Source organism: Zingiber officinale, chromosome 6B, assembly GCF_018446385.1.
Source record: "Zingiber officinale cultivar Zhangliang chromosome 6B, Zo_v1.1, whole genome shotgun sequence".
Classification (NCBI taxonomy): domain Eukaryota; kingdom Viridiplantae; phylum Streptophyta; class Magnoliopsida; order Zingiberales; family Zingiberaceae; genus Zingiber; species Zingiber officinale.
In genome coordinates this window covers 44,207,512-44,220,494 of record NC_055996.1, presented here as the reverse complement: position 1 = coordinate 44,220,494, position 12,983 = coordinate 44,207,512, and the positions used below count along the sequence as shown (strand labels likewise).

The window sequence follows — 12,983 nt, the reverse complement described above, 5'->3', positions numbered from 1 at the left end:
CAATGCCCTCCTCTTGAAAACCTAAACTAAACTAGCAATGTGGTTTATAAATTTAAAATATATATATTTTTATTATTTTTATATAGTATTTATGATTATTAAATATTTTTTTGATATTATTATTATTATTATTATTATTATTAGCAGCGGAGGTTAAAGATGCGTAATTTTTTTAACGATGCAGGTTTTATGAAAATCCTAAATCATCAGCGTAGTTCAGATATTTAATATATATTTTTCTTCTCCTTAATTTTTAATAATATTTATTAATATTATTTTGATAATTTTTTGCTATTATTATTTAAGCAAGTTAAATTTTTAGCAGTGATTGTTTACTAGACTTTGTATGATTGACGCCTTCCTAAAACCCTAATTAGTTCTGATTGATGCTGCAACTGAATTCTTAGGCGCCGATCCACCTAGTAATTTCCATCTCAAGCGGGGGATCGATTTTTAGAAGCATTCAACTGTTATTGGTTGATATAGTGCGCCAAAGCGCCACCGGTCACGGCTCTTCTTGCTCTGATTTGCTTGGGTTGCCTGCTGGTATTTCCGGTGTTCGTATGGAGCCTCGCCTCGGCAACAAGTTTCGCATAGGTCGCAAGATTGGAAGCGGTGCCTTTGGGGAGATATATTTGGGTCGGTGTTGCTTCGTCTCCTGTGTTTCCTTTGCAAGAGCTTTTGAGGGAGTTAACACCGATTATGTTTTTGGTTGTAGGTACTAATACCCAGACGAATGAGGAAGTTGCTATTAAACTCGTGAGTACAAATCTTACCTCTCTGTTCTTATTATTATGCTCTCATTTATTTCACACGTTGGAGTGTTCCCGATGGCTTGCTATCACGTTTGCTACTTTTCTTCCATATTATGTTTTTTCTTTTAGTTCAAATTATCCAGAGGGGACTAAAACGAGTTTGTCGACCTGCTAGAGATTTTCTGTATTAGCCTTGACTTAGCTTTGTGGATTTCCTAATTACAAGAGGAAGGAGCACAATCTTTCTGTGATATTGGTGCTAGTATCTATTGGAGTTACCGTTTAGACACTCTTATCTTTTTTTGTTTGTTTTGTCTTCATGTTGTTTTTTACATGCCGTGATGATGCTAGATGTCTCAATTAGTGTGTTGGATGCAGTTGGGTGACACTTTTATCCTCTTTCATCAAATTCTTATATTCAGTATGCATCCAATTCTTCTTACTAGGAAAACACCAAGACAAAGCATCCCCAGTTATTATACGAGTCAAAAATCTACAGAGTTCTGCAAGGAGGAAGTAAGGATATTTCAATATCAATTCTGTGTGAGGCAGTTTCGTTTACTTTTCAACTTTCTTATCCATTATTTTTTTGTCATTTCATAGCTGGAATTCCAAATGTGAAATGGTATGGCATTGACGGTGATTATAATGTCCTAGTAATGGATTTACTAGGACCAAGTCTTGAAGATATGTTCAACTTATGCAACCAAAAACTTTCTCTAAAGACTGTTCTGATGCTCGCAGATCAGATGGTATGTTTTGGCCATGCTTTCTCCTTTTGACTTCACAAGCTAGTGTACTTTTTAACAATGGGGACAATCTAATTTAAATCTTTGCCTATCCTGATTCTTTTCTACAGTAGCTTTTATTTTGTGATTTTCCTTTGTGAGATTTCACATCTAACATTTACCTTTATATGTATATCTCTTCATTTTTGTAATTTTTTTAATTTCACATGGGTGCCTTTCATATTTTTTTCTTTTTATCAACAAACTTAAATTACACTTGTCTATTTCTTCCACCCAAATACATTGTTTTATGCAGTATGCTGTGAAGGCCTATTTCTACAATGATAATGTCTTTTCATATTTGTCATATTGAATATCTAGTTATGAGAGATTATGCCCTCTTTTGTAAACAAGAGACCATTTTTTTTCTTAACTTTTGTTTTCTCTTATTTTGTTCTAGAGTAATAGAGTGATCTTTGTTGTTCTTATTTTGTGCTAGATTAATAGACTGGAGTTTCTACATTCTAAATCATTTCTTCATCGAGACATTAAACCAGATAATTTTCTTATGGGTGTCGGAAAGCGATCTAACCAGGTATATCCATAATTCTTTTATACCTTTCCCCTTAATTTATTTTTAAACAATTTTTCATTTTTTATTTCTTTATTTCCATCTAGGTATATGTCATTGATTTTGGCCTAGCCAGGAAGTATAGGGACAGTTCAACTCATCGACATATTCCATATAGGTAAGATATAATCACCTTCCGTGGATGGCTATGTCCGTGGGTCTTGCGATGTGCTTGACCGTGTATTTGTGATGTGCTTGTCCGTGTGCTTGAGATATGCTTGGGATGTGCTAGTCCGTGTGCTTGAGATGTGCTTGGGTTGTGCTTGTGATGTGAGGGAGATTACCTCATGTATAGAGGTGGGCGGATGGAGGAGTTTCTCTCATGTGTTGAGGTGGATTGTACTAGTGATGTGCGTGTATCCTTATAGCTGTGGTTGTGGGCAGATGGAGAGGTTCACCTCATGTGTAGAGGTGGATGACCCCCCACTTTATGATTTTATCTTCTGTGAAGATATAATCACCTAAGCCATTATTAGACGCTTCTAAGATCATTAGATTGTCATTTTATCCTTAAAATGTGGCAACAATTCGAGGAAATATTGTAACAGAAGGAATTCTTTTTTTTTTTTTTTGTTTTTTCATTTTGTTGCTTAATGTAAAGCAAGTACTCTTGTGGTTAGAACTGAGGATATCCATTTTACACTTAGTATTTTCATTAGGAAAGTTTAGAGAAGGCCACAAGAAAGGGGGATATAACATATCAGGGAGGAAAAAAGGCCATCATACAAAATAGAACATAGGGGAATTCTAAGTTTCATTTATCACATTTGAAGTATAGAAAATACTATTATTTAATTAAATTTCCATGATGCATCTTTTATAGTCAAGTAGTCCATACCTAAGTTATATCATACATATCAATCATGTTGAATCAGACATTTGGTAGAAAAACATGCCAATATTAGGAAGTGAATTATACTGAGTGATGACACATTATAAAGTCAATGCTTAATTTCTTGAGAACCAAAATGTGAAATCAAATATATCATCTGAATTTAAGTGTAATCATGGTGCATCTTATTATTTTGAATTCGATAAGGTCATGCTTTTACATCACCTGAATTTAAGTCTAATCAAATATCATGCCTTTTTATAAGTTTGAAATTATTTCTTTTGTTTTGATGTTCATAATTATTTGCAGAGAGAACAAAAACTTGGCAGGGACAGCAAGATATGCGAGTGTGAACACTCATCTTGGCATTGGTATATTCAATATTCTCTAATTAAGCTTACTTGTATAAGATTTTCTAGTATCTCGTATAACTTTTTCAGTCCTATTTCTTCTTATTGTGATTCTGATGGTTATCTTTGTTGTGGTAAGAACAAAGTAGGAGGGATGACTTAGAAGGCCTCGGATATGTCCTTATGTACTTTCTAAGAGGAAGGTTTGTTCATTTTGTCAACCTTGTCTATCTCTCAAATATTTTATGTTTTTTTTTTTAATTTGTTACTTCTTTGCCTTTTTCTCTCAGCCTACCATGGCAAGGTCTTAGAGCCGAAACAAAGAAGAAGAAGTATGAGAAAATTAGTGAGAAAAAAGTTGCCACATCAATTGAAGTAAACCCCTCTATTCATTTGGTGAATTTGAAATATCTATTATCTCTCACCTATTATAACTGAACACATACTGTTAGGCTTTGTGTAGGGGATTTCCTTTCGAGTTTGCTTCATACTTCCATTATTGTCGCTCATTGCGATTTGATGATAAGCCTGATTATGCATATATTAAGACATTGTTCCGTGAACTTTTTTTTCGTGAAGGTTCGTTTCCTTTCCATTTTGTCAAACTTTGTAATTATTTCTTGATGGTAGGATGTCATGATTAATCAAGATGTAAATGCTTGGAAATCAAGTCGAATTGTAATTATTTGTATATAATGATAAATGCAGGTTTTCAGTTTGATTATGTATTTGATTGGACTATATTGAAGTATCAACAGCAGTCAGAAATAGTTGGTGCCCCCCCACGTGCTATTGTCAGTGCATTCGATGATATTGTTGGTTATTCTGTTTTACCAAATTGACTGGATAAGTGATAATCTTTTCTACTATCTAGGGTCTTGGTGCTGGTTCAGGCTCTGACATGGTTCCTCCTTTCACTAATGTTAAGCAGTCAGGTAACTCTCATGGTTTGGATTCTTTACTTTAACCCCCCTTGCACCAATTTTGACATTATAAGATCTTAGTAAGAGACTGATGTTTAAGAAACCTATGCGCTCTCGAGTATGAGTTCCCACTTAACTGCTTATCTAGGCTCCTACTGAGTATATCTGATATTTATACTTAGAGTTACAGTTGACAGGTCAAATATATGCTCACGTCAATATACTGACACATGTAAACGCAAAAAAAAGTATGCGTGCATGTTTGTGTGCCTGCCCGTATCTTCCTCTTTGTATTTACTGTCACATGCTTTGTCCATCATCTTTGGAGGATATACACATTTGAACAAAAATATTACTAATGCACATACTTAAATATGCGATACAAAATATCTCTCTTAATTGCCTTAGCTGTTATCATTTTGATGTGTATGGACCCCTACCATTTCTTGCTTGAGTCTATCTTTAGTCTCTTTAATTTTCTGCTATCATGCTCTTTTATTAGCATATGTAATCTAACTTTCACTTGATAACTAAATTGTTCCTCATCACTTGCAAAACTCATTAACATGCCCTTTGATCATTTAGCATGTTAAAGAACAATTTATCTATTCTTCCAGGCTGTGAGGAATGGCGAGCAAGTGATTTGTTTAAAGTAGATCCTTCTCATTGTGTAGAACTCACACCTCCAACTGCATATGTTAGCAGCTTGGCATATCAGAATGCTCCAGTAGCTAATGATCCATCTGTCAGTAAGGATGCGCCGGTGATTTTGTTGTTTTATTTATTCTTTTTATTCTTTCTTCATTTAGTAATTAAAGTTGTATTCCGAAGTATTCTTTTAACCATACTATCTTGTATTTTTAAGTAGCTAGGTCCTATTATCTCCAACAATACAAAAAGAAAACAATAGTAAGAATTTTTTGAATTAGAAATTTTTAGGGATGTAAATATAAATAATAGGGACCTAATTATATACATCATTTGTGATAGGGATTTAAGTGTGAATATAATAGCAATGAGTGATATATACATGGTATGAGAGATTATCTCCTTGCTTGATAATCTCATGTTGAATCTTCTTCTCTATGGAATGTTGTGAACTTGTCTTGTGTGGCATCACAAACCCAGAGCCCATCAACACTGTGTGGCACTGAAGATGTGAGCTTTCCTATCCCTTTCCTTAGTAATGTTGTCCTTGACAATGATGCACTAAATGGTGGCTTAGGCTTCTATCTTTGGGAAATTGACATCCCCCTGAGCCAACTGATTAAAGCTATCAGACGCGTTAAGGCTGTCCCATCAAAAACCATTATCTAACAGGCTAGTGTGGGTTGGAAAATTCCCAACCTAACCCAAGGCGGGTTGCGGGTTAGGTGTGCTAGCCCATGAGGCCCCCCCTTTGGGTTGCAAATTATGCAAGCTAGCCTACGGACCCATTGAGTTTTCTACTTTAGATTTTAATTTTAGATTTTTTTTTCTTCTTAATCCATGGGCCAACCCAAGCCATCACGGGCATATCTGTCTGGACTCGCAACCCATGTTGGGCTGACCCATTTAGCCTGCTTTTAAATAGGTTGATATAATTTCAATAAAACCACCTAAATTGTTTGGCACGACAGGCTATTCTGATGGACCCAACCCAAATTGATGGCTTTACCACTGATGAGTCCCTTCTATAGTCGTGAGCTTAATTGTGCTAAAGGTCCTCTTTAGCTCAACCTATACACAACCTCGCTGCTCTTCTTTCTAGTCAAATTGTTGCTCCCAACTCCATCAAAACCAAGGCTTCAATTATCTATGGTCTAGTTCCCTTTATTATTTATGAGTGATCCTATCTATTTCTTGCCTAAGGTATTTGGGTGTATTTGTTTTGACTGGTTTGCAACTCTCGGTATAGATATATCACTAGAGTAGTAGTTAAGTGCATATGTTTTACCCTTACCTGTAGAAGAGTCATCATAATTACTCTCTTGTGTTCTATGAATTTGTCTTCACTAATAGAATTGATTCTATTGTTTTCAGATACCTTATCTACTTAGATTGTGGTTGAGGTGTACTAGTTTCTACATCTTTGTCCATTATATTATTTTTTTTATAGGATCATCAACACCATACCCTTCATTATGTAGGAGCTATAATAGACATCCACGAGATTCCATTTCTCTTCCAACACCACCTATGTTCAGTTTCAAACTCTAATTTGAATCACTCTTTGGAAAAAAAATACTTGTAGTTCTACTTTTACTCACTACATTACTACTATCTATTTGCCTTCATTTCTTCTTTGCCTCCATTCACTATTTCTAAGACTGTATTAGAGAAGCTCCCGTATTTATGGTGGAAACAAATATAATCCAAGACGTGCATGCCACTTTAATGTTATGCTGGAGATGGTACCTCTTCCTCTTTAATAAGTCCATAGTTGCAAATGAATGTTCACAGTAAAGATATCACCTACTAGCATTGTTAATCAACTGAAGATTTGGTCGGTGGCTAAGGGATACACTTGGGTCAATAGAGTAGATTACTTGAACACCTTTTCACTTATGGTTAAGGTTGCATTAGTTCAATTATTTCTTAGCTTAGTAGCTATACCTTTAGTGGCATTGATTGAAGATTGCCTTCCCCATAGTGATCTCACAAAATTAATATATATAGAGCAACCTTCCAAGATTGTTTTTGCAAAAGGTCATACACTGACCCCGTGCCCTCCATACGGCCGACATCACAATCATATGTAAAGAGGTAAATCATGAAATCGAGCAGGCCACCACATAACCTTCCAAGATTGTTGCTTTGACAGAGAATGGTCATTATTGATAGTCTGAAATAGTTCCATTGAGTAAGGTCTATGTTATGTTTTCCTTTAGTTCATTGTGATCAGATTAGATATTTCATCATATGGGAACTATATTCTCTTATTATCTAGGTGGTTTCATATCATTGAGTAAGGTCTATGTCGTATGGATGTTGAGGCCAAAAGTCTATCTTTATCAAAACTTTTACACCAGGGATCTAGGTGCCATGAGATATTTTCTGAGGATGAAGCTGCTTGTTTAGAGTATTAATTCAACAGAAATATGGTATTAAGCTCTTCGTGGAAACGAGTATGTTGGCAACTAAGATAATCACTACTACATGCTCAAATTTCAAACTGACAAGGGAAGCCATAAATATATTTTGGAAGGTATAATTGAAACTAAATTATTAAAATTTTAGCAGTGAGCATGAATAATTTGTTTCTTGAGATTTCATTTCATGATCATTTGGAATCAAAATTCAATTGTAGTTAAAGAACGCTCATGAAAGATCTTCAGTATTAGGATCTAGATTACCTTTAGATCTTTGGGTATATTTAGACCCAACCATAGATGATTCAAAATTGACGGTTCCATGATTCAGAACTACTAATTCGACGGTTCAAAAAATCTCAATCCTTAACATTAATCTTCAAAAGCAGATATAGTTCATGATTTGGAACCGTTGGTTTTGGTTCACCATTCATGATGATTCAAGATTATTATTTATATTTTATTTTTTAAAAAATATTTTAAAACATATAAATATGGAAATTTTTTTTTTTTTTAAAACTTATTTAAGTATTTAAGCTGTCTATGTATCTCCTTAGGATATAAGGAACTGAAAACCCGTGTAATTAATTTACTTTTTTACCTTTATTATCTTACAAAGTGGTGTTGTTTACTCACTTCCATTTCTATTTCCCATTCCTGTAGGGATAGTTCCTTTGATATTAAAATCTTCTACTTCGTTCTTTAAAAATTGCATTCTTTGTGTATTTTTTTAGCTCGTCTAATAATCAAGTAGCACTTGAGCTTTTAAAGAGTCGGCCACCAAAGTAGATTTGTCTTTTTATCTAAGATATTACTTGTAGAACTAAATGTTTATTCTGCAACATTGGTTGACATCAAACAAGCTAGAATCTCCTTTGCTATGATAGAGTAGATGGGATAACTTTAGGTCTTTTGTCACCACCATCCTAAAATATCAAAATCTGGTTAGCTATCTATTTCACCAATATTAAAGGAAAACATGAAATAATTCTAGTTGCCCCCTTAAATATCATTGTTTTTTTTTGACCCTCGGGGCTATAGTGCAACGGCAGGGCATCTAAGTTGTCACCTAGACACCCGCGGTTCAATCCTCGCTATGGTGAATTTGTAAATTTTTTTCTCCAAATGGGATGCGCAACCAAAGGATGTTGGACTTCTTTGCGCCTTACCGTGAGCGCTTTTCGATTTACCATGGTGGCCGGTGAAAAAATTCCGTGGAACCGGTCCGGTTATCCCAGGGCTAGTCAATGAGGCTAACTGGGTTTATAAATATACTAATGATTTTTTATCTAACATTAATATTGTTATATTTTAGTGTGATGAGGCATATATATATCACACAAATGATGTCATTTGATTAATTTTGTATGCTCGATTGAGCAAATTATATCTCTTGGCAAATTATTATTAAACATATTATACATGTCAATTGATCTCTATAAACTCAATAAATTAGGTGTTGAATGGATTAAAAAAAAATAGAATAAGGTTAATGATTGAACTATTAAGAGAGCTAACTGAGATTAATAAATTGAATGAGTTAAAGGTGAAATAGTTCCGTATTAGAAAATTCAAGACAAGTAGATTGAAAAATTAGTTTAAAAAATGTTAGAATAGTCCCGCGTTGGAAAGTTTAAAGCAATGGGTTGGTTTATATTTAATCACACCATTAAAACCATTAAAATGTTATGAATATTATTAAATGAGATGCTTTCATTTCATTGATTGAAAAAAAGCTGAACTAGTTAAAAAATATTTTTTGAAAAAATATTAGTGAACTGGTTATCACCGGTTCAACAGTTCATTATGGGCCGAAACCATAATGGGACGGTCTCTAGATGGGATGGTTGTGATCCCGATTCAATAACAGGCGACGAGCCTGTTGACTCGGTTATGATTATGGACCTAGCCTGTGGGCAGGTCTAGGTATACTAACATTGATAGAAATAAGATTTATGAGAATGACCATGAAAGTGTTTCAGTATTAGGATTTAAGTTTCCTTTAGATTTTGGGGTATACTTATGTTTACAAGGTGAAGATTTATACCATATTATCATGTCATTCTAGGAGGTAATTTGATTTCTGAAGTGCAAAAAAGTTTATTGCTGTAGCTAGAGTGAGTGCAAAATGGAGTATAAGACTTTGACTCTAGCTTATCTGAACTTCTATTTGTTAAAGAGTCAATGACCTCGTTGGGGCAAGCTTCTAAAAAAATTATGAAGTTATGATATGACAATTAAACTGCCATACAATGCCTCTAATCTATTGTTGCACAGGAGGAAAAATATATAAAGATTGATTATCACTTTATAAGAAAGACTATACAATCCAATAAAATTTTCACATCATTAATACAATTTAATGATGCACTAATACATTTGTAAAACATGCTCTTAAGCAATTATAAGATTGAGCATTTCCATAACAAGTTGAATAAGTCTAATAATAAGTATGACATATTACATGGATTAAAGTGTAATATTATAGTGATGAATAATACTAGAGGAGGCTACCTAGGAAATAGAGAGAGATTTTATTTTTTTTATTGTTAAATTCTACAAAAATGAATTACAAAATCAATTACTATTGTTGTCAGTTTTAATGCAACTCTGCATATGCTTGTGACTTCATATGCAGAAAATGACACACAATTACAAACAATTTATAAAATTGATGAATAAAACATTAGTGCTGCAAATACATTTCTTTACTCTTACAAATGCTCTAAGTTGAAGTGGTAAAAAGAAACATAAAATGCAATGCAACTGATATAATGTGGTTTAGAATTCTCGTTCCTATTCCACAACCTATGACTCTTCAGTGAGTTAATCTTGAATGCCCCATTATCTTTTCTCTTTGGATTCTTTTGGAGGTAGAAAAACTTCTTACACGAGTCTTATCATAAGATGGATACAAGTAAAGACAAGCAAGAAAATAATATAGGCTATGAAATAGTACAAGGAAGCTCAAATAATATCATAATTTTGCTCAGAGTTCACCAGGTGATTCTCCTTATATAACCTTGGCCAGTTGATTCCTTTAGTCTGCTAACATATCGCTAAATGGACTTGGCTTGACACTAGCCAATTGTTGTCCCAAGCAAGGACTACTTGAGTTGATTGATGCCAACTTCAAATAGACTGCCCCATTTTTTCATTATGGTCAGAGTCAATTTAACTTGTTCAATCGACTCTCTAGCCATCTCAATTCATAAGAACATTTTTGTTTGTGAGCTATTAAGCTTGAGTTGACTCTTTTGTGAGAATACCTTCTAATTGGATCATTGACTTCGATTAATTTATTGGTTTAGTCCTCGCCTAAGTCAAGTTATCTTGAACCCAAAATATGGGTCGCTTGACTTTTACAATTCAAGAGTTTACCTTTTGCAGTTTGATTTTTGTCACTCAAGCAATCTCCCATCAGGTCTTTAGCCTCTCGGACGCAGTTCTTTCGGGATGGTCTAATGGTTAGCGCATGAGGTGTTGCTAACTAGAGATCCGGGGTTTGAATTTCGACATAGTCGAGGTAAATGCCTCACTTATGTGGCAATCACTATTCTAAGGGCTAGTAATCGCACGTGATTTATCTCCTCCATGTTGATCCTAGGACAGGTTGACAGGAGCTCTAGGGGCGAGCGCGGTCACCATTTACCAACTTAAGCCTCTCGGATGCATTGACCCCTCGACTCGTTCTACATGTCATCCCTCACTCTATTTATGTAGTTCGCTTCCTAACTATTGTTAACATTGTCATCTTGATGCTTCTCGTCTTGCAATACAACAGATGTCTCATTTCATTATTCTCCGATCTTCTGTGAACCTTGGGTCATCGAGCCAACCAACTTGGCCGTGCAAACTTAACCTTTATGACCTTTCCAATCCCATTCAATTTTTCTTGTCTCATGGTTCCTCGGAGGCCTCATTCATCCTTCTCCAACTCCAATGGACCTCCAACCATTGAGCATACTAACTTAGCCGCGCCAAGTCATTATCCACACTTGACCTAGTCAAGTCATAAGCTCCATAAGTTTTGTGTTCATCCTGTCAAGTCCCCTACACAACTCAACACACACATCAAATACACAAGTAAACCTATCTCAAAACCCTTGCTTAACACATCAAAATCATTGTCAAAGTTGATTACTTAGGGCATAATTACACCAACACACTTGACGTGGAGGAGAATAGGCAGCACAAAGGATTTCTAACCTCTTGCAAGTATTGCCTAATGCTTGAACTGCTGTAGTCATTGGATGAGAGTGCTTTATCACTTAGTTTAACTCGAATAAAGCTCCTTGTGGGCTAGATTTGCCACACAGTTAACATGAATGTCTTGTGAGTAATATTCTAAGTTGTGCCAACACAGAGTCATGATTTTTTGGTTTCATTTTAAATTGACCATTGTTTAAGTCTTTAAGATTAGGATGCTCTTAAATAAATTTACAATGGTTGAACTTCTTGAAGTGCTTCCAGTGACCTGCCTATACAATTTCAGAATTGTTTGCAAATTTTTATGTATAAAGACGAACTCCAGTTTACATATTTATTGAGGTTTATGTCTATAACTTCATTTTTCTGATTATGCAAGTTTGTCATGTTTAATCTGTTACTGAGGTTATAATTGCTAGGACATATCTTGTAAGTTTGTTAGTTTTCTTAGTAAAAAATAGATGATGGTTTCTCATATGGCCTTTTTGTTTCTTTACACAAATGTAATTTCTGATCTTGAATGCATACATATTAGTTTTCCAGTTCAATTTCTTTGGGACGGCCAAACAAGTGCTCAAGGGGAGCTGCTGTTTCTGGTAGCAGAAATATGGTTGTCTCAGACGTGGATCAATCCAAGAGTCAAATTGCATAGGCCGTCTTGAGGATTTTTAGTAAACTTTCAAATGGCCAGAGAAATGTACAAACAATTTCTATGGAGCCAAGACATACTTTCAGAAGAGATCTATCCTCAAGTATCACGAATCCACACAAGACTCTAAATGTTGGACAGTGAGAAAATGAAATAACCAACAAGTGCCGACAACTCTCAGCAACATCTTTTATGTTCGTCAATACTCTCTTGTATATCAAAGAATTCTCCATCTCGTCTCTTTCGCATCAATTGTTAACCATGCAAATTGATATTAATTTAGAAATTTCTTATGTTTATATACTCGTAAAACCATCATTTTTGAAGCCTTGATTACAGGCTGACACGAGAAGCCTTCTGTATATATATCACTGAATTGACATTTTATCAAAATTCTTATCCGAGTTGAATACTAGTGGCAATTTATTATTAGGGATAAAATCAGCACAGATATATCAGTTTGCTAGCCACTTACAAACGCGGTCGAGATAAAGTATGGGTTAGATTTAGTCGGTTGAACTGCAAGGCTTTGTCCAAACAAATTCCTCCGTCTTGTACCGTATTTCTCAAGGCCAAACGATGATATTCAAATTCTTGTTTACCTTTTATGGGTTAAAATAGGGCTGTTTGATTTTGTTTCTTCGATTTTTGCAAATAATACGAACTCAAATATAAGATTCAATTTAAGTGGGTGTATGATATCAATCAAATTGTCCAACCATGGAGCAGAAATAAATAGTTGATATCCGCAGCACAGCGATAAGACGTACTGCGGTGAATTCAGGGTTGAATTCTCTCGTAGGATATATTATATACATGCGATGCTCGAATTATT

At 34.8% G+C, this 12,983-nt stretch overlaps 1 protein-coding gene across 6 annotated transcripts; it reads left to right on the top strand.

Moving 5' to 3' along the window:
- The first annotated feature begins 310 nt into the window (after positions 1-310).
- On the top strand, positions 311-12,563 carry LOC121992385 (casein kinase I-like). 6 transcript variants are annotated; one of them, XM_042546713.1, is made up of 14 exons: positions 311-639; positions 719-759; positions 1,202-1,271; positions 1,359-1,507; positions 1,983-2,078; positions 2,162-2,232; positions 3,256-3,317; positions 3,436-3,499; positions 3,587-3,671; positions 3,749-3,875; positions 4,005-4,090; positions 4,171-4,231; positions 4,837-4,964; positions 12,043-12,563. In XM_042546713.1, exons 1-14 carry the CDS (start codon positions 564-566, stop codon positions 12,097-12,099), a joined length of 1,173 nt encoding a protein of 390 aa, XP_042402647.1. In that variant the 5' UTR covers positions 311-563; the 3' UTR covers positions 12,100-12,563. The 6 variants fall into 6 exon arrangements, with proteins under 6 accessions (XP_042402647.1, XP_042402644.1, XP_042402643.1 ...); XM_042546710.1 differs by having other exon boundaries at positions 12,035-12,563; XM_042546709.1 differs by having other exon boundaries at positions 4,837-4,968.
- Positions 12,564-12,983: the final 420 nt, after the last annotated feature.

Coding starts and splice junctions, on each gene's coding strand:
- LOC121992385 (XM_042546708.1), top strand. CDS start 564: ATGGAGCCTCGCCTCGGCAACAAGTTTCGCATAGGTCGCAAGATTGGA. Junction 1,508..1,982: donor TGATGCTCGCAGATCAGATG/GTATGTTTTGGC, acceptor ATTTTGTGCTAG/ATTAATAGACTGGAGTTTCT. Junction 2,079..2,161: donor TCGGAAAGCGATCTAACCAG/GTATATCCATAA, acceptor ATTTCCATCTAG/GTATATGTCATTGATTTTGG.